The sequence below is a fragment of the Palaemon carinicauda genome, chromosome 38 (assembly GCF_036898095.1).
Source record: "Palaemon carinicauda isolate YSFRI2023 chromosome 38, ASM3689809v2, whole genome shotgun sequence".
Taxonomy (NCBI): domain Eukaryota; kingdom Metazoa; phylum Arthropoda; class Malacostraca; order Decapoda; family Palaemonidae; genus Palaemon; species Palaemon carinicauda.
The window spans coordinates 26,402,709-26,426,431 of NC_090762.1; the positions used below are offsets into that span (position 1 = coordinate 26,402,709).

Here is a 23,723-nt window from a genome sequence, read left to right on the forward strand (position 1 = left end):
TCAGGGTGCTGATATTTGTGGAGGTGCTGTGAATCTCCAGACCAGCTTGCTACACCATCTACCCCTGCTGGGTATGAGTGTACTTGGGAGTAGCCTCCTTCCGTTGATCCAGTAATGAATGAAGTAGATAATCCAAAGTGAGGGTATTTTTACATGATATTCTTGCACTAACAAATGGGTGAGGTGACGCTTTCAGTGAGAACTTCAGTCCTTAATCAGCATTTCTGCGACCCTCAAGGGTCGATGCCATCTCTAAAGTTGCCCTAGATATATTTGGCTAGTTTGGCCAGGATCGAGTTCCCGATCAGATCTCTGATTTGGGAATTCTTGCTTTCAGTCGATCAAGTAAGATCTTGTCTCATATCCTTCCCCCCTCTTCAGGCAGAGAAGGTTCTGCGTGCCAGAGAAAGCTGTGTCATCACATCTTCAGATTAACTTGTCATTTGGTGTGCAATAATGGGGATTGGGGGGGAGACTACTTGGTCAGACTCAAGTTAGAAGGTATGTCCTCGGCCACTGAGTCAGCAGACAAGGAATCGTCTGCCATATGGTCTCGATCCAAAATATCTCGTGGCTTGACCAGTAGTTAGGTATGGTAACTTACTTTGCAAAATCAACAGGATTATCAACCCCCCTCTCTGGAGAAGTACAAGAATCTTGTGTTGTCAGATGGGTAGGCAGTTACCTTCCTGATACACCAGTCAGCAAAACAGTGGGTCAGATGGATTTAGAAGAGGAGGGAGGCCTTGTTGTCCAGATTCTCAAAACAAGTTGGTTCAGACATAGTTCTTTATGCTCTGGAACACATTGCTGTGGGTAGCCACATCTCTCCTTCTAAGAGTCATGTGCAGGAAGCAGTTGAAAAGTGTTTCACAGGACACCCTGATCCAACTTGGTCCCCTTCAAGGTCCCTGGCCTTCGAAGCAGCCTTCCTGAACCCCGACCAAGATGGCCAGGAGCCTCTTCCATAGGAAACAAGCCTGTGTATGCACAGCCTTTTTGAGTCGCCCAACTTTTTCCTTCTAAAAAAGGGGCCCATGGGAAGAGGTGAGGGAGAGGGAAAGGGTAATAACAGTGTCCCACTCCCTCTCCTCCTGTCAAGTGTAAGGGGATGCTTATCTGGCTATTAGCAACCAGGCAGACACAGAGCCGAGCCATAGGTAGTGAATGTCTTTTGGGATGGCAACTAACTACTATTTATTGGACTGTCAGCCTGCCCCCCCTTAGCTCACCTACCGATAGTGTTTTTTTCCAATTCTCTAATATCACTAAAACTAGGGGTTTTAGTGATATTAGAGGGATGGAAGAGATATTGGAATAGAAAGTGCTTGATGTCGTTTGAGACAAGACTCCAGGCTTCTACAGTCAATTCTTCCTGGTGGATAAGTCAACTTGGTTCAATCAGAGAAGGAAACTTTCTGCTTTCAGTGGTTCTGAAGGATGTGTACTTTCAAGTATCCATTCATCAGTCCTCTAGGAAGTACTTTGACTTCTGCTTCTATAGCATGGTCTATTAGTTCAAGAATCTGTACTTCGGATTGTGTATTGCTCCTCAGATGTTCACCCCCACTAGCAGCTTAGGCGCATTCGCAAGGGATACTTCAGTTGACATACAGTCATCCTTCAACATTTGCAGATTCGGTCATTCCTAATACAGGAACCATATAACCTAAATAAAAAGTCACCCATTCGTAGTTTCACATTAAGTACTCTCACAGCCCGACAATTCTAAACCAACCACACTCCTTTTGCACCCGGCCGGCTTCGCACTTTTTCCCTCTTTGCACAGCATAATATCCCATCTCTTGCATTGTCTCTCCTCGCGTGTGGATCTCCTGCTTTGATCATCTTTGTGCAGAATCATGTTGTGAATAAAAAACCTGTACATATCCAGTGTATTTATAGTGATTTTAGTGTGATACATTACATTACCCCATGCACATCTCCTCCAAGCAAAACGCTTTTTACAAGGCACTGCACAGATGTCTGGTTAAATTCAATGGTCCTCTGCAGCTGTATACCAAGGAAAGTTGGCCATCTTCTGCAATTGGTGTTGTAGAAGAGATACTTCCCGGTCAGTATCCAGCACATATCGCAGATTTCCTCGTCTTCTTTTACTGAGAGAAGCCGGTGTCAGAGGTTACTGCTCATCCTTGAGCATTGGTCTTTTGACTGAAGGGTATAGACCTCTCCTCCTTGCAGAAGTTGTTTATGCTCATGAGGAGCTTTAAGCAGTCTTTCCCCACATTGAAGTGGGATGTGACCGTGGTTCTCAAGGCGTTTACTTGTACTCTGTTCGAGACTTTAAGGTTTTCAGACAAATATGACTCTCAAGACTTTCTTTGCTAGCCTTAGCAGTCATCTCACGCTAAGGTTTGGAAGATCTCATTTAAGTTTGTGCCAGAGTTCATAGCCTAAACCTACAGCCCTTCAGGTCATGGCCCCAGGTTCGAGACCTCCTTCATCCCTTCTACATGAAGCGTTGAGTAAGGAAAGATGCTTCTGTGTACCGTGAAGGCTCTGTTGTTTTGAGGATTAAAATCTCATCCTGGGTTCATGAGACGATCCGTAGGGCATACTGTACCCCTCGACAACTGAAAGGGTTGAGGTTTACTAAGTCAGTGCTAAGTGCCCTACCCTAACCTTTAAGAGGAATCTCGCAGTCAGCCAAGAGTTGAAGGCTGAGGTCTGGAAACTGAAAACAACATCATGGTCTTTTACCTATAGGACTCTACACAAAAGTCCTTTGACACTTTAACTTTAGTTTGTGGTCCCGTGGTGGCTGCTCAATTAGTTGTGTAGCTAGCCCAGATCCCACACAGATAAGCCTGGAAAAAAAGGTAGAATGATTGGCCCTTCTTCATCTTTCCTTTCCCTCTCTTATGGATTAAGCCTCTTTTGTTGATGTCGACTACCCCCCAAAATTGGAGGAAGTGCGTTGGTATATGTACTGTATGTATGTATGGATTAAGCAATCACATGATTACTTGCTGGATCTGACTTGACATTGGTAAGCTAAACTTCTGAGCTCCATTCTTTTTAATCTAGAGAAATACCTCCCTCATCCTCCATGCATCTACCACCTGTTGATAACAAATAAAACGGCTCTGTTTCAATTCTGCTGAAGATATTATTTTAAAGGACTCAAGTTTGTATATCTACGAAAAGTGCATATTATATTTAAAATGTTATCTTTCATTATTGATACATTTTTAAAATCTATAATTGCTGTTGAAATTCAGAGAAAAAAATCCTTATTAAATGATAGATTGCATAGTCTTTATTGCTAAAACTGTCTGAAATATTTGGATGTACTGTACCTATATTTCATTATTTGGAAAGATGATGTATGGGTTAAACATGGGTAAAATAAAGCTCCTAAAGCTCATGGACTATTGTTTTCAGGAATTTCCAGATGACGGAGTAGCAAATGTGGTTCGCAACGTCCTAGACTTCGACTCGTGGTCTGGAGATGCCAAGGAGACTTTGATTCGTGTAATGCACCGCCACGGTATACCAGTGGGGACTTCACCCCATAATGTCAATTTAGCAAAAAAGTAAGCCTATTGCGAAATATATAATTACATTTTATACCGAATACCTCAGGGCGATAACAATGCAATGGCATTTTCTTTGTAAATACTGTAGTTAAAGTATGTACACTTTGTCTCAAAGAATAATACAAAGCATTGATCAATGAGTAAAAGGTTGATCTCAAAATTTATCATTGATGATCACAGTTAACCCTTTTACCCCCAAAGGACGTATTGGTACGTTTCACAAAACCCATCCCTTTACCCCCATGGGCGTACCGGTACGTCCTTGCAAAAAAAAAGCAATGAAATTTTTTTTTCATATTTTTGATAATTTTTTTAGAAAATTCAGGCATTTGGAAAATGAGACCAACCTGACCTCTCTATGACAAAAATTAAGGCTGTTAGAGCAATTTAAAAAAAAATATACTACAAAATGTGCTGGGAAAAAAATAACCCCCTGGGGGTTAAGGATTGGAAATTTCCAGAGCCTGGGGGTAAAAGGGTTAAAATTGATGTCACTGGTAATCATAATTTGAGGGAACCAATTGCAGAGCAACTATCATCACTACCATTATATTAGATTTTTGCTTGCCTTGGTTAGATGGGAAATAAATTCATTTTTACTTTCAAATTCATTTTCAATCGTTTTAATTGTTCAAAGATTTTCCCAGTGGCATATGTCCTTTTTAAATGCATAATATTTTACTTAATTTTCCAAAGCCCCTTGATCTCTTATTAAATCTGTTTATTTTCCTTGTTTGTAATACAGTATGATCATCTCACATAACTCCAAATATGAATATGACCATTTTAATAATGACACACCTTCAAAGTCTCTTACAAGTTGTTATAGTAGGTTTTTATTTTAGCCTTTGTGTGAACTTTTGGGCATTCAAAATATCTTCTTTCATATTTAAATTGTTAAAATCTTCAATGAGAGGTACAGTATAAGACGACAATGGTGGCGTATGGTAAATTAAATTTATATGATGAGGTCTACGTATAAAATTGAGTTCAGCAGCAGAATCTTTTAGTTAAGCATCTATAATTACAAATTAGATTGTATATTTACTTCTCCGTCTTTTTAATTACAGGAGATAATACATATCTTTTATTAGTATTATGATCTGGTTTTACCATAATAAACTCAGAAATAAACAAGTGGATGTCTGACATCACAGAAACAATAGAAACAGTCTCTCCAATAAAGAGAATATCAGACCATAAACACACCCCAGATAGCAACTACTTAAAACTACTAACACAACAATTGAATTATCTATAACCAAACACACATAAGTGGATAAGGGTAACATACACCCTAATAAGCCATTCAAAATGAAGTAATTGAAGAATCCAACAGATTAAACAGAGAAAAATAGAACAACACGATAATCAAACTCAAGTATACAAAGACGAAGAAAAATTCTTGGAAAAACTACAAAGACTACTGGGAAAACCCAAAATAAAAATACCTTACTTGATAAACAGTAATGGTGATAAAGTAGAAGACACCGAAGATCAAATTAAATCACTTACTGAAATATGGGCAAGCATATTCAAAATCACAGAAGAAGAAAATGCAAATTTTGACAGACAGAAACAGAAGTCCTCAACTTCCTATAAGGAAATAGGGAATAAATAATCCCCTATTAAAACCCAAAGCTACAAAGACTGGATGTGGACAACTACAAAATAGCAGACATTAAAATGCATGAGATAATGAAAGCAGTGAAATCATTTTAAACACAAAGCACCAGGTATAAGTGGTGTAAATAAGTTAATGCTATCAAAACTACCAATGGTGGCATGGAGAAGACTCCAACAAATGATAAACATTACACTCGCAATGGGATATTACCCAAAATTGAACAAAGAAGGAATTCTCATACTTCCCCCCAAACCAGGGAAAGACCCTAAACTGCCAGCAAACAGAAGGCCAATCACTGCTGGAAGTGCCGGGAAAAGTGTTTGAAAAAATCATAAACACAAGACTCAGGAGATTCCTAGAAAATAACAACAAATTCTACAAACACCAACACTGTTTCAGAACAGGAAGAAGGACTGAAACTGCCTTCATGGGAATTTACAAAACTATAGCCACGAACCAGCTAAATAAAAAACACAAATGCAATGTCATCTGCAGAGATATCTCAAAAGCATTTGACAAAGTATGGCATGACGGCCTCAAATTTAAAATACTCCAATTAGAACTACCAATAATAATGGAAAAACTCCTCTCAAGCTACATAAAAGCCAGAACTGTCAGAATATGTAGCAGAGATGGGAAACTGGGAGAAACGATAGATATAAAAAGTGGGGTAACTCAGAGGGCCATACTATCTCCAACACTTTTTATTATCTACACAGCAGATATGCCAACCACTCCTGAATATGCCATAAATTATGCCTATGCAGAGGGCATAACACAAGTAATAATGCAGCCTACAAATTCAAAAAGATTTCTAAAAATAGAAACAGAAAGAGAAATCATAAGAATAAATGATTATGAAAACAGAAAAAGAAATCAAATGAATAAACGTTTACGAAAACAATTGGAAAATAAAAACAAATAGCAACAAATTCCAACTCTTATGAGTATCAAAAAATAAACCAGCACCAATAACAGCAAACAATAAAAATATTCCATTTAACAACAAAAATAAAATCCTTGGTGTCTCTATCAAAAGAGCAAACATAAGCTGCCATATCAAACAAATACTCCAATTGGGAAAACATGGAAAAGGGCATTAAAATCTTTCAAACTATTGGATAAAAACATAAGAATAAACCTCTACAAAAGCCTGATAAGACCTCTATTCAAATATCCAATAGCACCAGAATGCACAATAGTTCAAACAAAAATGAAAACCCTAAAAAAATTCCAAAATGGAAACATAAGACACATACATCGTCTAAACCATAGTAACAATAACAATAATAACATGAAAACAACGAAACATTCCCCAACATACACAAGCTCACACCGATAAATGTCAGCTACCACAGAAGAGCCACGGAATCCTGGGAAAGATTCAAAAACATTTACCCAGAACTTGCAACAAGTGAGGAAATAACACACACACAAAACCAGCATTCCTGGTGGAAAAGGATAACTCCTTATATAGCTCAGGGTGAACCAAATCCAGAGTGTTAAAATAAGCCAATAAAACAAAAGCAGACAGACATAAATAAATAAACAAGCCCCAGAAAAGGGATAAACATGAATACACAAGACCCTCGGAGACTGCCAAGAGAACTCGCCTCCCAGAAGTCCACAAGGCATGATGTCACACACACAAAAAAAAAAAGCTACAGCAACAACAACAACAACAATGAGCTATTGGGTTGGCCCCAATCTTTTCACCTCCCACTGTACTTCACTTTAACACTATCCCCTCCAATCCTTACAATCCTAACTCCCCCTCCCCTCCCCCCCTTATCCTATCCCCCTATACTGTAGCTGTACTGTATCTGGTTTTACATGAAATACTGTATCAACTACGATTGATAATTTATTGAAAATGATAGTAGTCAATATAAATGCTGTCAGAAGTCAAGTGATGTACATTGAAAGGCATTTTACAATCTTAAATTAATTACTGTTGCTCATTATTTTAAATGTATTTAATATAGTTTCCAAACATCATTTATTTATGGTTATGGTTAGTATTAACCTAATCTCTTGTTTAACACTGGGTTTTCAATAACTGTATTGTAATACAAAATACAATGTCTTGGTATTTAATTAACATTGGGAAATATAATCGAGAAATCATTGCCATATGTTTGTTTTCCTTACAGTAAAGCTTTGTAATCCTAATTTACTTTACAGGTTATACCAATCTGGGAATGTGGACAATGGTCATATCTAAAATTTTATACAGTATATATATGTATTGTAAATACATGATTTTTTTAAGAAATAGTTTTTAGATTTTTTTTCCAGATTGCTTTTAAATAAAAATATACAATTTGTGGAGAATTTAGTTGCAGCTTCCAGTGTTTGAAATAAAGGTACTGACACCCATTTGATGTAGTTTGTTTAACCTATATTTCTTTGAATTACTAGGTTACCTCTGCCTGCCCCTAAATTGGCCGCAACTTGGCAAGTAGTAAGGCAAAAACCCGGAAGAAAAACAGCACTCATGCAGCTTCCAGTGGAATCGTCCCTTATTAAATATAAGGTAGGAAAAACTAAGTAACATATATAATATTAGAATAATTGACAAAGAATCTATTTTATGCTTGGCCGAGTATTATATATGGCTAGAATGTACAGTACAACATTGGCCATATTTATATTATGTCCTTCTATATGGTGTTCATCTCATTCAGTAAATACAATATGAGGCATATCTTCTTGAGAGCATTTAATCCATGCCATAATTTGATGATGACAATCTTTCATATGAGCTTAAAAAAAATTTCATTTTGTTTAAACTGTCTTGCTAATGACATCTCATAACTCGCAGCTTTTTAATACCTGGTTTTGCTTCCATTTTCAAACCACATTTCACAGCATATCCTTTTGGGACAGCCCAAATTCTAGAATGAATAGTAAGGGAGAGGGTTACACTACCTGAAGTTTCTTACGATAATAAACATACAAAACCAGGCAATAGTTATGGGCAAGATGGCATATCTTTGTTTTGAAGGAGTTTTAAGGAGTTCCCAGTCTAGTAGTACCCCTCTTTATGTCTGCTCGATATATGTCGGTTCCAATTATGTCGATCATCCTTAAATATTTACAAAAAAATTATGTTGTTTCATCCGGCTTTATGTTGGTCTATAAGTCATACGATAATAATTGAGTACTGTGCTTCACATGGAAGCATATTAATATAAGCATCCTGTTTATTTGATTAAGTCTGTCCATGAACATAGCAAGTGCAAAGTTAAGGTTAGTGGAGTCCTATCAAATTAATTTCCATTTAACGCTGGAGTACTCTATTGGAATGTGTTGTCATTGTCACCGATATTGTTTATCCTACTTATGGATTTTGTAATGTATAGAGCAGTTGGGGATGGTTGAGAAGGATTGGACTGGATTGGTAACAGGTAATTAGTTGACTTGAAGTATGCTGAAGATGCTGTCCTTATTAGCAGAACACCATAGGACTTGTAAATCTTGCTTACCAGAATGCATAAAATATCACATGAGGTTAGGCTCAAGATAAATAGAAGAGAGACAGAGGAGATGAGAATGGAATGTGCAATGGAAGATGAAATATTATTGGAAGGAGAAAAAATTAATGAGAAGGAATTATTGAAATATTTAGGAACTATGATTTTTAATACAGGATCATAAGAAGTGGAGTTTAATGAAAGATTGAAAAAAGCAAATCAGACAATGGCAAGCTTAGGTAAAATTAGGCTATCAAATCGCCTGAAATTATACATAAAATCAGGCTATATATCAGTTTAGTGAGATTGGTAATACTGTATGGAGAAGAGTCATGGTATAACAATGACACCGTATTAAACAGATTTTGTAGATTTGAGAACAAAGCCCTAAGAAGAATATTGGGAGTTGCATGACAAGACAGGATTAGAAATGAAACTATAAGATAGATTATTTGCCTGCCATATGTGGATGAGATCATGGTGAGGGGTAGTTGGAGAGGGTTTGGGCATGCTCTTAGTACTTCCCAAGAGAGAGTTCACCAAACTTTCAATTGGGCTCCACAAGGCACTAGAAGAGTTGGAAGACCCAGACCTACATGGCTGAGGACTATGAAACGGGAAGTAGGAGATGATGAATGGAGAAGTATTGATTTAAAAGCTCGATAGAGATGACTGGAGAAATCTAACTGAGGTCCTTTGTGTCAATAGGCTTGGGAAGAGATGATGATGATGATGATGGTTTGTACAGTATATGGAATTTGTCATTTTATAGGGGGAAAATTGGACCTACAGTATGTCAAAAATAGTCTCGTGAAGCCAACTAAAGCCTTAGGGTGAGGTATTATTGTATTGTGATGCCTTTCCTCTAAACATTGGCATCCTACTCACATTCATTGTGTTCCTAAAAGGCTTACCAACTTCACTTCTAAACATTTTCTCTTTACCAAGATCACCTATTTGTTCTTGCATCCACCACGCCATGTCTTTCCTCTGCTCTAATCGTAATGGAATGAACGCTTCTGGAGGATCCCAACTCTGAGACCATAGGGTCAAAAGCTGCCACTGAAGTGACAATGTAAAAGCGACTGTTGGGGACTAAACATTTCAAGGATGTCAAGTGTCCCAACAGGCATTACCCTCCATAGGCTTGTAGGTTCGCATGAGGAAGGGTCGAGTCACTTCCTAGAACCTCTCGATCCTGCTCGAGAAGGATAGAAGTATCTAACCCAATTGGGAGTTTATTTATATTCCTAGATATATCAAGTCTTGTCTGGGCTGTACATATACCTTCACGAAGTTTACCACGACCCCCAGATCATAGCAAAACTTGGGAAGCATGTCTCGCTGTAGGCAAAAGGACTCCACCGACGCAGCCAGTTGTTCCAATATCAGAGCAGACAACTATTGACTTGGGCCCAGGTCAAAACTAGACGCTGGATGGATTCTAATCTGGAAATACACGTCTTTCAGGTCCAACGTGATCATGAAGTCCCCTGGTTTGACTGCCTCTGACTTTGGCTAAGGTCTCTCTCTATCTTTGAATGGAGTTTTAAGGATGAACTTGTTCAAAGCCGAGAGGTCTATGATTGGTCTCCAGCCTCCAAACACCTTCTTTAGAAGAAAGAATGTTCTCCGCTGATCCGGTTGTGAAAGACAAAGATCTCATTGAACGAGGAATCAGGAGAGGGGTAGAGCAGATGAATGGGACAATGTGTTGAAAAGGAGTCGGGAGGGGGAGAGCTGATGAATGGGACGACATAACCCAATAAGAACACTTACTGTTTAGGATTTGGCCCCATGCCACTCCAAACACTGCAACCTGCATCTCAGGCATTTCCCCACCAGTGGAACTATGGGGGAATGCCCCTCTTAGTGGGGACGCTGTTCTTGTTTTGCAGCTCTCCCTCCCCTTCTTTCAGGCCTTTTTCTCTGAAAGGGTTGCCTAGAAGGGTTATTCTTGGAGCTGAACTCCTTAGAAGAATCCCTGAAGTTCTTATGCACTTGTCGGTGCTCATGAGAAGCGTTTGGCGCAATTGGTGCCAAAGAGGAGGGCCGGGATGTTACTTCCTTGTGGAGGAGTCTTTGCTCACTTTCCTCCATTTTTCGACAACAACCTTAATGTCTTCAACACGGATTAAAGACTGGGTGGAATTAGAAGAGTTACAGAACTAGAGGATCTCCCTCTTCGGCACTTGCTCCGGAACTAAGACGATGGCATCTTGCCTCTTCAATACCCAGTTGACCCACTGGTTGACGGTATTTTGGGCTAAGAACTCCACCATGGCTTCAGACAGGATGATGTTCTTAAAGATCTTTTGCTTTTCAGGGTCTGACAAGTTCTCCATGTAAGCCAGATAGCCAACTCTCCCCTTCCAGTGGTCCATCAAGAAGAGGCTTGAAGTCACCTTCGCTAACCTCTCCATGTTTGAAGTGTCAGCAGCTGGCAGCTACTGGTTGTGACGCTAGCTTCTCCAGGTTTAAAGGCAGAGGAGAAGTTGTCCTCAAGGATTTTGTACTACAGTACTTGCTCTGCCTTACCTATGGGGAAAGAAGTAACCCAGATGAGTTACCAGCCCTATGAGTCCTTTCCTGCTAAGATTTGCAAGTTTACCTCCCTGATGAACCCAGCAAATAATTTGGACCAAGGAAGCTCTAATCTTGGTTTCTTGGGCCTAGGGCATGGCAGAGAAGGTCTAATGTTGTATGTCTTCCCTTTAGAGTGGAGTAGTTGGGTTCCCCGAATCCACTCACTGTCCAGATGCAAGACAGGAACTTGAAGGAAGGTGGAGTCCAACTTACTTTGCTCGGTGACCAGAGCCTTAGGGGTGGACGGTGCTGGGAGTACACCTGCCAAACAGTCTGAATCATAATAAAGGTCTGTAGAATGGGGTCGTAAACAACCTTTGATGCCCAGTAGTAAGTTGGCCAGGGCACCAGCCACCCAATGATATACTATGCTAGAGAATTATGAGTCCTTTGACTGGCCGGACAGTACTACATTGGATCCTTCTCGTTAATTACGGCTTATTTTCCATTTGCTTACACATACATACCGAATAATCTGTCCTATTCTCTCCTCATTCTCCTTTGTCTTCATACGCCTGACAACACTGAGATTCCCAAACATTTCCTCATTGCTCAAGGGGGTTAACTACTGCACTGTAATTGTTCCGTGGCTACTCTCCTCTTGGAAAGGGTAGAAGAGACTCTTAGCTATGGTAAGCAGCTCTTCTGGGAGAAGGGCACTCCATCAAACCATTATTCTCCTGTCTTGGGTAGTGCCACAGCCTCTGTCCATGGTCTTCCACTGTCTTGGGTTAGAGTTCTCTTGTTTGAGGGTACACTCAGGCACACTATTCTATCTTATTTCTCTTCCTCTTGTTTTTTTTAAGTTTTTATAGTTTATATATGAAAGATTTGTTTTAATGTAACTTTTCTTAAAATATTCCACTTCAATTGTTAATTACTTCTCTTGTTCAAGTGCCTTATTCCCTTTTCTCAATGGGCTATTTTCTCTGTTGGAGCCCTTGGACTTATAGCATGCTGCTTTTCCAACTAGGGTTTTAGCTTAGCAAGCAGTAATAATAATAATAATAATAATAATAATAATAATAATAATAATAATAATAATAATAATAATAAAGTCGTGACCTATCAACCCTGAGACTTGCCCATGAAGGAGGCTAAGATACTGTTGGCCTCCTCCTGAGAAGCCTCTTGAGTCTGAGATGTCTCTTGAGACCATGAAATCTGTGAGGGCTCCATGGAGGAAGCAGTGTCCTGGGGTGAGATGGAAGAGGCAGAACCGTCTTCCTCAATGGGTGACAGTCTTATTAGACTCATCAAATGAGATCTCGAATCCTCTACTGGTTCTAAATGTCTCCTGGAGGCAAAGTACCCTGCCTTTGCATTCTACACCCCTGGTGGAGCTTCGTTGGGAAGATCTTAACATCCCCTCCATAGGGTCAGGGTTTAAAACCCATGCCCTGATAGCCTCTGTCTCCAGATGCTTATGGATCAATGGTATGCTGTTACCTGGCGATACAATTAATGAGACCATATTTGTGAAAAGACAAAGTATTGTATGCTGACCTTGTAAAAAAGGAGCTAGTTATGTCAGCTGTGGCTGGTTTAAAGATTTCCAAGAGAACAACGGGTGTCCATAGTGTTGTGCAACAACATAGTAAAGCTACGAGCTGTGATGTGAGGGGAGCAAAGGCATTGTTGTAGAGTTTAAAAGGTTCATCGATTCTGAGTCTATCATGCTGCAGTAAGTGCTCAATTGTTAAGAGACTAGTCTGTTCTGCAAGAAAATATCCAAGAGGACCTTCATTACTGTAAAAGAAAAGGCAATTCATGGTCACAAGTCCATGAAAGATGGTCTCGTCATGCTGTTCTGTACTAATGCCAGTAAAGGATTCCAAAATCCAACCTCTTCTGGTGTATCATTCAGAAAATCCATCAGCCTTTAAAAAGCCCAAGGTGCAGAAGGAGCAATGAAAGTTTTGTGGAGTTCAAACAACAAGGCTTAGGCGACTTGCATTTTGTTTGTGGAATGAGTCAATGAGGTAAAAAAATACCCCCATGGAATAGAATCTTCAACTCCAAGCCTTGTTGCTTATGGGCAATGCTCCTACCCATCCTCCAGTCATTGAAAAGGACCTAATGGAGGAGTTTAAGTAAATCAGAATATGGTTCCTGCTGTCCAAATGTCACTCCAGTTCTCACACCCATGGATCAGCAAGTGATCTTGAACTTCAAAAAATCTTTAGTATAAAGTAATGTTCCAGCCCTGTTTCAAGGTCCTAGCCTCACCTTCTGTGAGGTTTGCAATAAACATTTCTGCATCATCAGCCTCCTCAAAATGATTGACAAAGGCAGGGAAAGGGTAACCAACCAAAATGTCAATTGTGTGTGCAGGAAACTGAGGTCTGAATGTGGTGCTGAATGTAATTTCAAGAGATTCAAACCAAATTGAGGAGGCAGCTGATGATGAAATTGTACCCTTGGGCAAGACAATTGGGTTTGGAGGAGGACAAGGACACCATCAGAAATCTTTTGAATGAGAAGGCAGAGAAAGAATGACAAAATATGAGAAACCAATGAAAATTTTGTAACATCACCCAGATAAGGCTTCAGCAAGGCGAGCAGCAAACTTATTACCTGACAATATGATGATGTATTTTCAAACTATTTTATAGAAATGACAAAAGCAGTTGTCAAAATTGAATAGAGGTGTAAATAAAAAAATGTGTAAAGAAAGCGTACATTAACAGATTCGATTAGTGATAGGGCTTGCTGTTCAAGAAAAAGGTCTCTTCGATATTTTATCAGAAGTTCTCTTGTAGGGAGATTTTCCGCCTAAACAGTAACCCCTCTTCCTCCTCTTGTCTCCCTCACACCAGTCACAATTCTCCTCAATGGTAAAGCGTGAAGTAACTTTAATACATATTTTTTTATTATGAATTAATTGTTTTATAGTAATTTCTGATGGTAGGGGTTATAAGTTGTGTAATTATGGAAGTGTGGAACGTTTTGGGTGTATTTCCTTTATTTCTAACATTATTCAGCATACTCTTGGTAAAGGATGTAAAACTTCATTCATGTAATCATTCAATCTTATTAAGCACATCATTATGATACTTTACTCTGTATTTAGTTGCCTTCCATACTGTAAAAGGATTATTTGCCATGTCTCTTTAAAAGCTTTTTTTTTTCTTTTTTTTTCTTTTTACTGCTGTACAGTTGCCTAAGAGAAAGCTTTTACATTCATTTATTTCTGAAATATCACTTAGAGGTCTCATCTTAAGTATTCCTTTTCACAATATATAATATTTAAGAGATTCAATGTTTCTGGTTTGTAATGATAATTTTCTTTTGACAGAATTCCTTCCGCCTACATGTGCATCACCACACAGTTGATGTTTCTGAAGCCAGATCCGCTGTATTTTCAGAACAGCACAGCTACTGGCCATTGCCATTGCATGAGACATCATTGGTGACAGATATAGCAGTAACACCTAGCGGTACAGGAGATCCTCTCGACGACTGTATATATATTTCAACAGCTGCACCAGCAGGAATCTACTCATTTGTTCCTAGAGGGGCAAAGCAACCATTGAGAGAGATACTTTTGAGAGACGCGTTGCCCCAGTCTCGTTCATATTACCAGCCAAAGCTACGAATAGCCCCCTTGTCCAGGGACCATTTGATTGTCCACGAAGAAGATACAAATAGTCTCCTCATGGTTGAAATGAACACTGGGCTTGTGCATCCAATTCAGTTAAGTAGTTCCTTCTTTGACACAGCAGCTGAAATAATACTAAAAAGATTTGGAACAGGTGGAGGAAACGAAACATTTTTCCGGATGTGTAAAGACAGAGCAGAGGATGGCCAAATTGTGCTTTGGGAAGTTGGTGGTGGGCGTATGGTCTTCTTAGACTTCGTAAACAATAGCAATTGTTCTTTATCTGTGCCTCTAAAACTATCCTCACTTCATTATGTAAACTCTGGAAATCAGTGGCTTGCTGTAGATGAAGTTGGAGATAAATGGCTACTGAGAGGTGAGGATCAAACCTGCCCTCAAGTACTCCACCCAATCTCTCAAGTTTCAACTGAAAATCACAGCGACTTAACAACAATTCTCAAAGTTACCAAAAGTAATTTGAGTGATTTTGTTCTTTCTGGTGCTTTGGGACAACAGATAAGTTCCCCAAGTCGCTTGTTTGCCCCTGGAGATTCTTTAGCTGCTATAACTGTAGGATTTCCTGAACTTGATGCAAGTCAGAATGAGGTATATGTCTGGGAGAGAGAACTCAAGTCCATAGCTTCTACGAACACTTCTGATACAAATGGTGTCATCGTTTTACTGAGTGATGCAGGGCAGATCATCAGAGCTGTTGATAAAGCTCCAGGTGGAGCATTTGAGAGTGGCTCTCCTCCAAACACAGCTGGATCTTACTTGGAGGTAACAGACTTGATAAATCATAGCATCAGTTATGTTCCTGTTCCTCGTGCATCACATTCTTCTCCATATTGGACCTGGTCTATGGCAAAACGTGCAGCCCCACTTCTAATATCTCCGATAAGTGGTGAAGGAGTTGTCTCTGTAGATTCAGCTGGGGTTGTTCGGGTATGGCAAACGGGTAGTGCAGGATTAGAAAGAGCTCTTACGGAGTGGAGAAAGATGATTGGCGAAAACACAGAGCATTTAAGGTTGGAGATGGAGCGTACTAGTGGGCTAGATGTTTCTTCTCCAAAACATGGAAAAGAAGATCCCACTGGGGCTCCTCATGTGGGTGGAAATACCTGGGCTGGAGGTACAGGTGGTCGTGATACTGCTGGTTTAGGAGGAAAAGGTGGCCCCTACAGATTAGATATGGGTCATGATGTGTACCAAGTTCCTCAGGCCGAAAAAGACGCTGTACCTCCTGAAGTTAAAATGGCAGCATACAAAATGGCTCAAAAAGCTTTCAAAGAACGTCTGCGTGAAATACAGATGAGTGAATATGATGCCTCTTTGTATGAGAAATTATCAGGAGCTGTGAAACCACAAGTACGTGCCCTTAGAGGGATTATTAACTCCCTTCAGGCAAAAGGAAAAGAGAGACAGTGGACAAGACATCGTACCTCTGGAGAACTTGATGATACTAAACTGATAGAAGGTTTAGCAGGAGAGCGCAATATATACCGTCAGAGAAGAGAAGAGGAACCAGAAGTTGGTGCCCCACAAACTCGCCCAAAAAGGCTTAGGTTACTTGTTGATATCTCTGGTTCTATGTACAGGTTTAATGGGCATGATGGACGCCTTGAACGGGAATTGGAAGCCACCTTAATGGTAATGGAAGCTTTTGAAGGATTCGAGACTAAATTCCTTTATGACGTCTATGGTCATTCAGGTGAAGATGAATCGGTGCCACTGGTTGAATGCAATAAAATCCCTGGCAATAATAAAGAGCGATTGAATGTGCTGAAAGTAATGCAGGCTCACACGCAGTTCTGCTTGAGTGGTGATCACACATTACCAGCTGCCAAGGAAGCTGTCAGACAACTCGCACAAGGAGAATCAGATGAGAACTTTGTTATTTTACTCTCAGATGCAAACTTGGATAGATATGGCATTCGGCCAAGTGAGCTGGCCAAAGCTTTGACTTCAGAACCTTCAGTCAACACTTATGCTATTTTCATTGGTTCTCTTGGTGATCAAGCTGTTTCTCTCACTAAAGCTTTACCGGCTGGTCGATCGTTCGTCTGTCTTGACCTCAAGAAAATACCTCAGATCCTACAACAGATATTCACTTCAGCAATGCTTAAATAACAGTATATAGAAATAGAGCAACAGATATTTCATTTATGTAAATACTGTACTATAGATATATCTACAAATTAAGTGGTTAGTTTTGTAATAATAAATAAATAATTTCCTATTTCATTGTAAAGCAACAAATTTCCACATAAAATTCTTCTACGACATCTTACAAATATTTAAAGACTGTAAATGATATACCATACATATTCTTTGGATTGCTTCAGCATTTCCTATGATAAATGAATGTTACATGGATTAAACATTAAATTCCCTTCTTTTTATTACATGTTTTATTAGCCTTTACTAAATTGCATTACCATCTCCTTTCACTCACTTCAAGAAAGCAAAAAGTAAACAAGAACTTCCAAAGTTTACTTAATTCCTAATATTATATCTTAAGTGATACTGTACCTTTAAAAAAAGGGGGGTTGGAAAAAGACTGAAAATGACCAAAGAGGTCCTGAAGCTGTTCGCTAGAACTCCCTCTGTGTGACCAAAGATTATTTTTCTGGCAAACAGTATATTAAATAAATCTTCTTACTTTTCTGACAACCAATAAATTAAGTCCATGATTGCCAATACCTTGGGCAGTCATGAAAACGAAAAAACAAGCCGAAGGACACCATGAGGATGTCAAAGATCTAGTCCCTGGCATAAGATTGATCTTGGTTTCACCGGTAGAAAATATTTGACCGATAGAAGAATACATTGAAAGTCGAGTTAACGAAGGTTGAGAGCATAAAAACCTATCCATATAAGTGTTTGAGTGTGAGACCCAATTGAAGGGCAAGAATTATTATACAAAATGCAAGAGGTTGTAATTACATATATAAATGTAAAGCAGGAATGGACTAAAATGAAAGAATCCTTAACCTTTGCTACACAGCAGTGCTTTGTTTAGTGGCAAGTAAAAATGAATTATAATAAATTTCAATATAGGAAACTGGTCCATCATGAGACAAAAAATCCAATTCGTGTTTCATGCCACCACATTTCAGGGACTGTCAGAAAAATGCAAAATGAGAATGAGACCTACTTATTGGTAAATAATTAACCACTGTATATCCAGCGGTAGGTATTGTATTGAGTAAAATATGAGATTTGTACATTGTTTGAACACATTAAATGTTACAATGTTTGGATAAGCCTCACAAATTTTGATAAGCAGTTCAATCTGGTTACAATTAAAAAATACTAAATTACTTACACCTTAAACTTGCTGCCTTCAATTACTGGAAAAAAAAAGAGTGCCAGTTAAACTGTAGTGTTTAGGTAAAATCACAGGGACAACCCCAACTGCTCCCCTTAGGCACCCAAAACATTTGTGCATACCATAATCACCAATCTGCGGATTCAGATTGACTCTACAAATAGAATGAGGATTTGAATGTTAGAAAACACTCAATTATTCTAAATACTGATCATTATATAGTCAAGTTTAAGACAAAAATAGCCTTCCTACAGGTGAATGCATTTAACTATCTCACTGGCATGATTTCCAATAAACTTTAGCAGGAAACTGGAGTAAAAACATACCTGATATTTTGTTTGTATTATTATACCTCGTAAATAAGCTGTACATAATAAAATCTTGAAAATTTTTCAAACATATTTATAAACAACATCTTTTTGGTCTCCAACTGTCTGTAATTCTAATTTCACAGGACATCTCAACCAGTAGGATAAAAGCTCTTCAGAATATCCGATGAGGAAATACATTTTACGTGGAATGATTTTCTGTTGGATAATACCAGCAATCCTTATCATGTTGTGCTGTCTTTTGATGATAACCTGTGAAATAAAAGAGCATACAGTGCATAGTAAGACGACAAATTTGGAGATAATTTGTATTTTCCCTTAACTAATACAGACCTGGAGTTATTTTTGTGGATTATCTTTCAGAGCAGCTGGAAGGTAGCCATCAGACTTTAATTGCGAGGTGGCAACCCTGCCTAACCGCTTGAGCGGGTAGGCTGGGAGCGGCTGGGGGGTACCCCGCTGCTTCTATATATACTCTCACAGCAGTGACACTTCACTTTTGATTGCAGGCAGGACTTCTGGGGGACAGGTGATGGTGGGCCAATTCATATAAATAACCCTAGGTTTGTATTAGTTAGGGAAAAATACAAATGATCTTCGAATTTGTCATTTGTTCCCATACTAACAAACCTTCCGTTATTTATGTGAATGACTCACTCTTAGGTAGGTGGAAGTCCAAGATCTGGCATGGACATAAACCCAGTTTTACCTAGAACAGTAAATGACTATGGTCTAGGGAAAACTTTGGCACCTCGTTGAAATATACAAAGTGAGCATACTCGCGGCCTGTACAATGCAGATCAGATTTGACCTGGAACAACTATACTCAGCTTCGAGCTTTTTCTCAGAGAGTTTATGCCTCAACTGAAAAGGAGTACAATTTAATCATAAAAGAAACCCTCTCTGGTACAACTCAGGAACATAAATGGTGGTCTACCCTTAAATCTGCACTCTTTGGTGTAGATGCAACAGTTCCTCCTTTACTTAAACCAGATGGCTCAGTCACTCACTGTCCAAAGGAAAAGGCAACCCTTTTGGCTGATGTTTTTGACAGTAAACAGAGTAATGAAAAACTTGAACTTCCTCATTCCTGTTTTCCTGAGGCTAAACTAACTAGTTTAGCTTTTCGATCTCGTGAGATTAAAGCTCTGTTGATGGACCTTGATGCTTATGGAGGTGTAGACCCTAATGGTATTTTTCCTTTGTTTTTTATAAAGACAGCAGATTTCTTAGCTCCAAAGTTATCTGTTATTTTACGCAAGTTAGCAAGAAGAGGAGCTTTTAGCACTTGTTGGAGAATTGGTAATGTTACTCCTCTATGTAAATGTGTTTGTGGTAGCTCAAGTCCCACTGATTACCGCCCAATTTCCATAACTCCCATATTATCTAAAGTTTTTGAACGTCTTCTGGCAAAACGTCTTAATAGGTTTGCTGAAGGCAATCATCTATTCCCTAGTTTGCAATTTGGTTTTCGGAAAGGCCTTGGAGCATGTGATGCCCTTCTTACAATCTCCAATGCAGTACTGAAATCCCTTGATTGTGGTCGGGAAGTTCGTATGATTGGCCTTGATTTTAGTGCTGCCTTTGACCGTGTTAATCATGAGGCCCTTGTTTTCAAACTGAAACAGTTGGGAGTGGGTGGGTCGTTTCTTAGCATTATTATTGATTTTTTAAGTAGTAGATCTCAAAGAGTTGTTGTTGATGGGCACCATAGTGAGTATAGGAATGTGATATCCGGTGTTCCACAGGGTAGTGTTCTTGGCCCATTACTTTTCATACTATATACACATGACATGTGGTTTGGCCTAGAAAATAAGCTTGTTGCATATGCAGATGATGCTACTCTCTTTGCATCAATTCCATCCCCTGAATGTAGATCTGGGGTTGGTGAATCCCTTAATAGAGATTTAGCTAAAATTAGTGCATGGTGCAAATTATGGGGTATGAAGTTGAATCCTAACAAAACTCAAAGTATGATTGTAAGTAGGTCAAGGACGGTGGCTCCTCAACATCCGGATCTCAGTATTGATAATGTTTCTTTAAATTTGTATGACTCTTTCAAAATTTTAGGCGTGATTCTTGACAGCAAATTTACTTTTGAGAAACATATAAGGTCTGTGTCTTCTTCAATTGCACAAAAAATTGGCTTATTGAGAAAGTCTTTTAAGATATTCGGTGATCAATCTATTCTGAAGAAGTGTTTTAATTCTTTTATTCTACCTTGTTTTGAGTATTGTTCTCCTGTCTGGTCTTCAGCTGCTGATTCTCATCTTAATTTGTTGGACAGAAACTTACGGTCTTTTAAATTTCTTATTCCTGATCTAGATATTAATCTCTGGCACCGTCGATCAATTAGTTCATTATGCATGTTGCATAAGATTTTTCATAACTCTGACCATCCTTTACATTCAGATCTCCCTGGACAATTCTATCCTGTTCGTAATACTAGGCAGGCAGTTAATTCTAATAGCCAGGCCTTCTCCATCATAAGACTCAATACTACGCAGTACTCTAGAAGTTTTATTCCAGCTGTTACCAAGTTGTGGAATGATCTTCCTAATCGGGTTGTTGAATCAGTAGAACTTCAAAAGTTCAAAGTTGGAGCAAATGCTTTTTTGTTGACCAGACGGACATGAGTCTTTTTATAGTTTATATATGACATTTTTGTTGTTGACGTTGTTAATAGTTTATATATGATATATCTCTTTTGACATTACTTTTTTTTAGAATGATTTATTGTTAATTTGTTCTCTTCATTTATTTATTTCCTTATTTCCTTTCCTCACTGGGCTATTTTTCCCTATTGGAGCCCCTGGGCTTATAGCATCTTGCTTTTCCAATTAGGGTTGTAGCTTGGATAGTAATAATAATAATAATAATAATAATAATAGAGGTTGTTAATTTGTATGAACGCCTTCTGAGTTTATATAGGAAAAAGGGATGTATCCCATTGCTCCCTTGCAGAAAGCAATGGGGACATGGACAGTATAAACAATTTTATAACTTATACTAGGCTACACAAGAGAAGTGATAATTACCTGCAGAGGTTATAGCCAACTTGCAGAAGAACCCATGGTGCTGTATCCCAAGAGAGGAAGAAAAGGAAAGGAAAGCCAGACATTCTTCTCATTAATCCTAGTCTTAACCTGGGTAACGAATGCCCTCAACCAACTGCTATTTGTCCATCAAGGAGCCTGAGGTATCTTGAACCACTTGTTGAGCAGCCATCACAGGACCGATAGTGAACATATCAAGTCTCCTGTGGGTCACCTCTTTTTAAGTACTGTAATGAGCTGTGAAGGTGGTCTGTCTCTTCCACACACCCGCTTGGAGAACTTGCAACACGGATTAGTTGCGTTTGAATGCCAGAGAAGTACTGACTCCCCTGACATCATGGGCTCTAGGTCGACAAGCCTGAGGAGGATTGGGAGCCAAGGCTCTTTCGATTACTTTGGCGAATCCAGGAGGAAACCATGTTTTTGGTGATCCTCCTCTTTACTCTCCCTGAACTAACAAACAGAGGTGTTAGTCTGGGCCGTGCTGCTGCAGTGCATTCAAGATACTATCTCAAACTCCTCACTTGCCATAGTAACAACTGATCTAGGTCATTGGTTACAGAACAAAGACTCGCAATCTGAAAGGGCCCAAATCTATGGTCCAGGACCCCTGAAATTTTTGAGTCTTGGCAATAAACTCAGGGATGAAGCTGTCACTTTCCCCCATCCCCTTGAATGGGCGATGTCATACGAGAAGCCTTACAGTTTGCCGACTCTTTTTGCCAAGGCTAAAGTGAGCAGAAACATCGTCTTCAAAGTGAGATTTCTGTTGGTTGCATGGCGTAATGGTTCGTGAGGATCTCAAGATGCGAACCACGTTCCAAGGAGGAGGCCTGATCTCTGACTATGGGCAAGTGATCTCATAACTCCGTATGAGTAAATAAAACTCCAATGAAGAGGAAATATCCACTCCCTTTAGCCTAAAGGCTAGGGTTAAGGCTGAGAGATAGCTTTTCACCGCCAAAACCAAAAGAAGCTTTTCCTTCTGGAGGTATTCAAGGTATTCCTTCCATGACTCCAACCACAAAATACTCTCCATTTTGCCTGGTACACTGAGGCTGAGAACCTACGCAAGTATCCGGACATTTGCTTGTGAAATCACGAGATTCAAAAGTTTGCAAGTTTCACGCTTCAACTGACGCGATTCACGAGCAGAAGTGCTCGCACTAGGAGCCACAGAGGAAGAGGAAGGTCTAACACCTTCCTGCTGCCCTAGAGATGTATATACATCCGACGAAGTCGGCAAAGGAGGCCTCTGAGTAGGGATTACTCTAGTTAGAGAACGCGTCACAGCGGGATGCGTTTCCAAGCGTCACGTAGGCGACCGCTTTGCTAGAACTCCCCAGCCGGTGAAAGGCACTGGGGGTTTAGCTGGATGGCTGTTAGAGGAATGGTTTCTTTCATCTTCAAGTACGGTCCGAGGTCGTTTGGAAGGTCTGGTTGAGGGGCTACATGGTGATGGACTGTGCGTACGCCTACCTCTACCTCTAGACGAGGGAAGTCTAGACTTTGATCGTAAACGTGCGGTTTGTGATCGTGAACGAGATGCTTGTGAACAAGAGCGTCTAGCTCTCGTTTGAGAACGGCATAAACATCGCGAATGCCTAGCTTGCGAACGTGAGCATTGGCCTCGTGATCGTGAACGGTACCCTTGCGAGCGTGAACGGGAGCATCGTCCTCTCGAGCGGGAGTGCTATTCTCATGATCTAGATCGCACAGATCTACAACGCGAGCACCTGGACCGAGGTCTAGACTTTGCTCATGACCATGTAGAACACGAGAGTGTTGGGAACTGCGGTCTCGAGAGCATGAGGCTCTAGGGCGTGAGTGCCTTCTAGAAGAAGAGTGCTCATCATCAGCAGGGGGACGTTGGACAGCCTAACGCGAGCAATCACCTCGTCCATGCGTGGAAGGGACAGGAGAAGGTGACAGATGGGCCTTGCACAGTTCCAGAGCATGTGATGTCGACATCTCCGGAAAAAAGTCCTTCCTGGCACCATGGTGAAGAAGGCACAGCAGCTCCTCCTTTGAAGGGGTCCCAAAATCCCTAAGGACAACCAGACCTGCAGTAGGTCTGAAAGGGAGGATGGCTCACCAGCTGCTAGAGAAGTTGCTCCTCTAGGGGAAGCAACAAGCCGCCCCAGTACCCCAGGGTTG

General features: G+C 39.8%; 2 protein-coding genes across 3 annotated transcripts in view; one reads left to right on the forward strand and one right to left on the reverse strand.

Annotated features, from left to right (window-relative positions):
* c12.2 (von Willebrand factor A domain-containing protein c12.2) overlaps positions 1 to 17,262 on the forward strand; it is a 248,503-nt gene extending 231,241 nt beyond the window's left edge. For both annotated transcript variants that reach the window (XM_068361985.1, XM_068361986.1), the window contains exons 20-22: positions 3,406 to 3,557; positions 7,609 to 7,723; positions 14,548 to 17,262. In XM_068361985.1, coding sequence (XP_068218086.1) covers positions 3,406 to 3,557; positions 7,609 to 7,723; positions 14,548 to 16,980 — 2,700 coding nt within the window. In that variant the 3' untranslated portion in view covers positions 16,981 to 17,262. The remainder of the gene's footprint in view (positions 1 to 3,405; positions 3,558 to 7,608; positions 7,724 to 14,547) is intronic.
* Positions 17,263 to 18,508: 1,246 nt separating this feature from the next.
* mRpS24 (mitochondrial ribosomal protein S24) overlaps positions 18,509 to 23,723 on the reverse strand; it is a 38,045-nt gene continuing 32,830 nt past the window's right edge. The window contains exon 4 of the mRNA XM_068361989.1: positions 18,509 to 18,762. Within this exon, the coding sequence (XP_068218090.1) occupies positions 18,574 to 18,762 (189 nt within the window). The 3' untranslated portion in view covers positions 18,509 to 18,573. The remainder of the gene's footprint in view (positions 18,763 to 23,723) is intronic.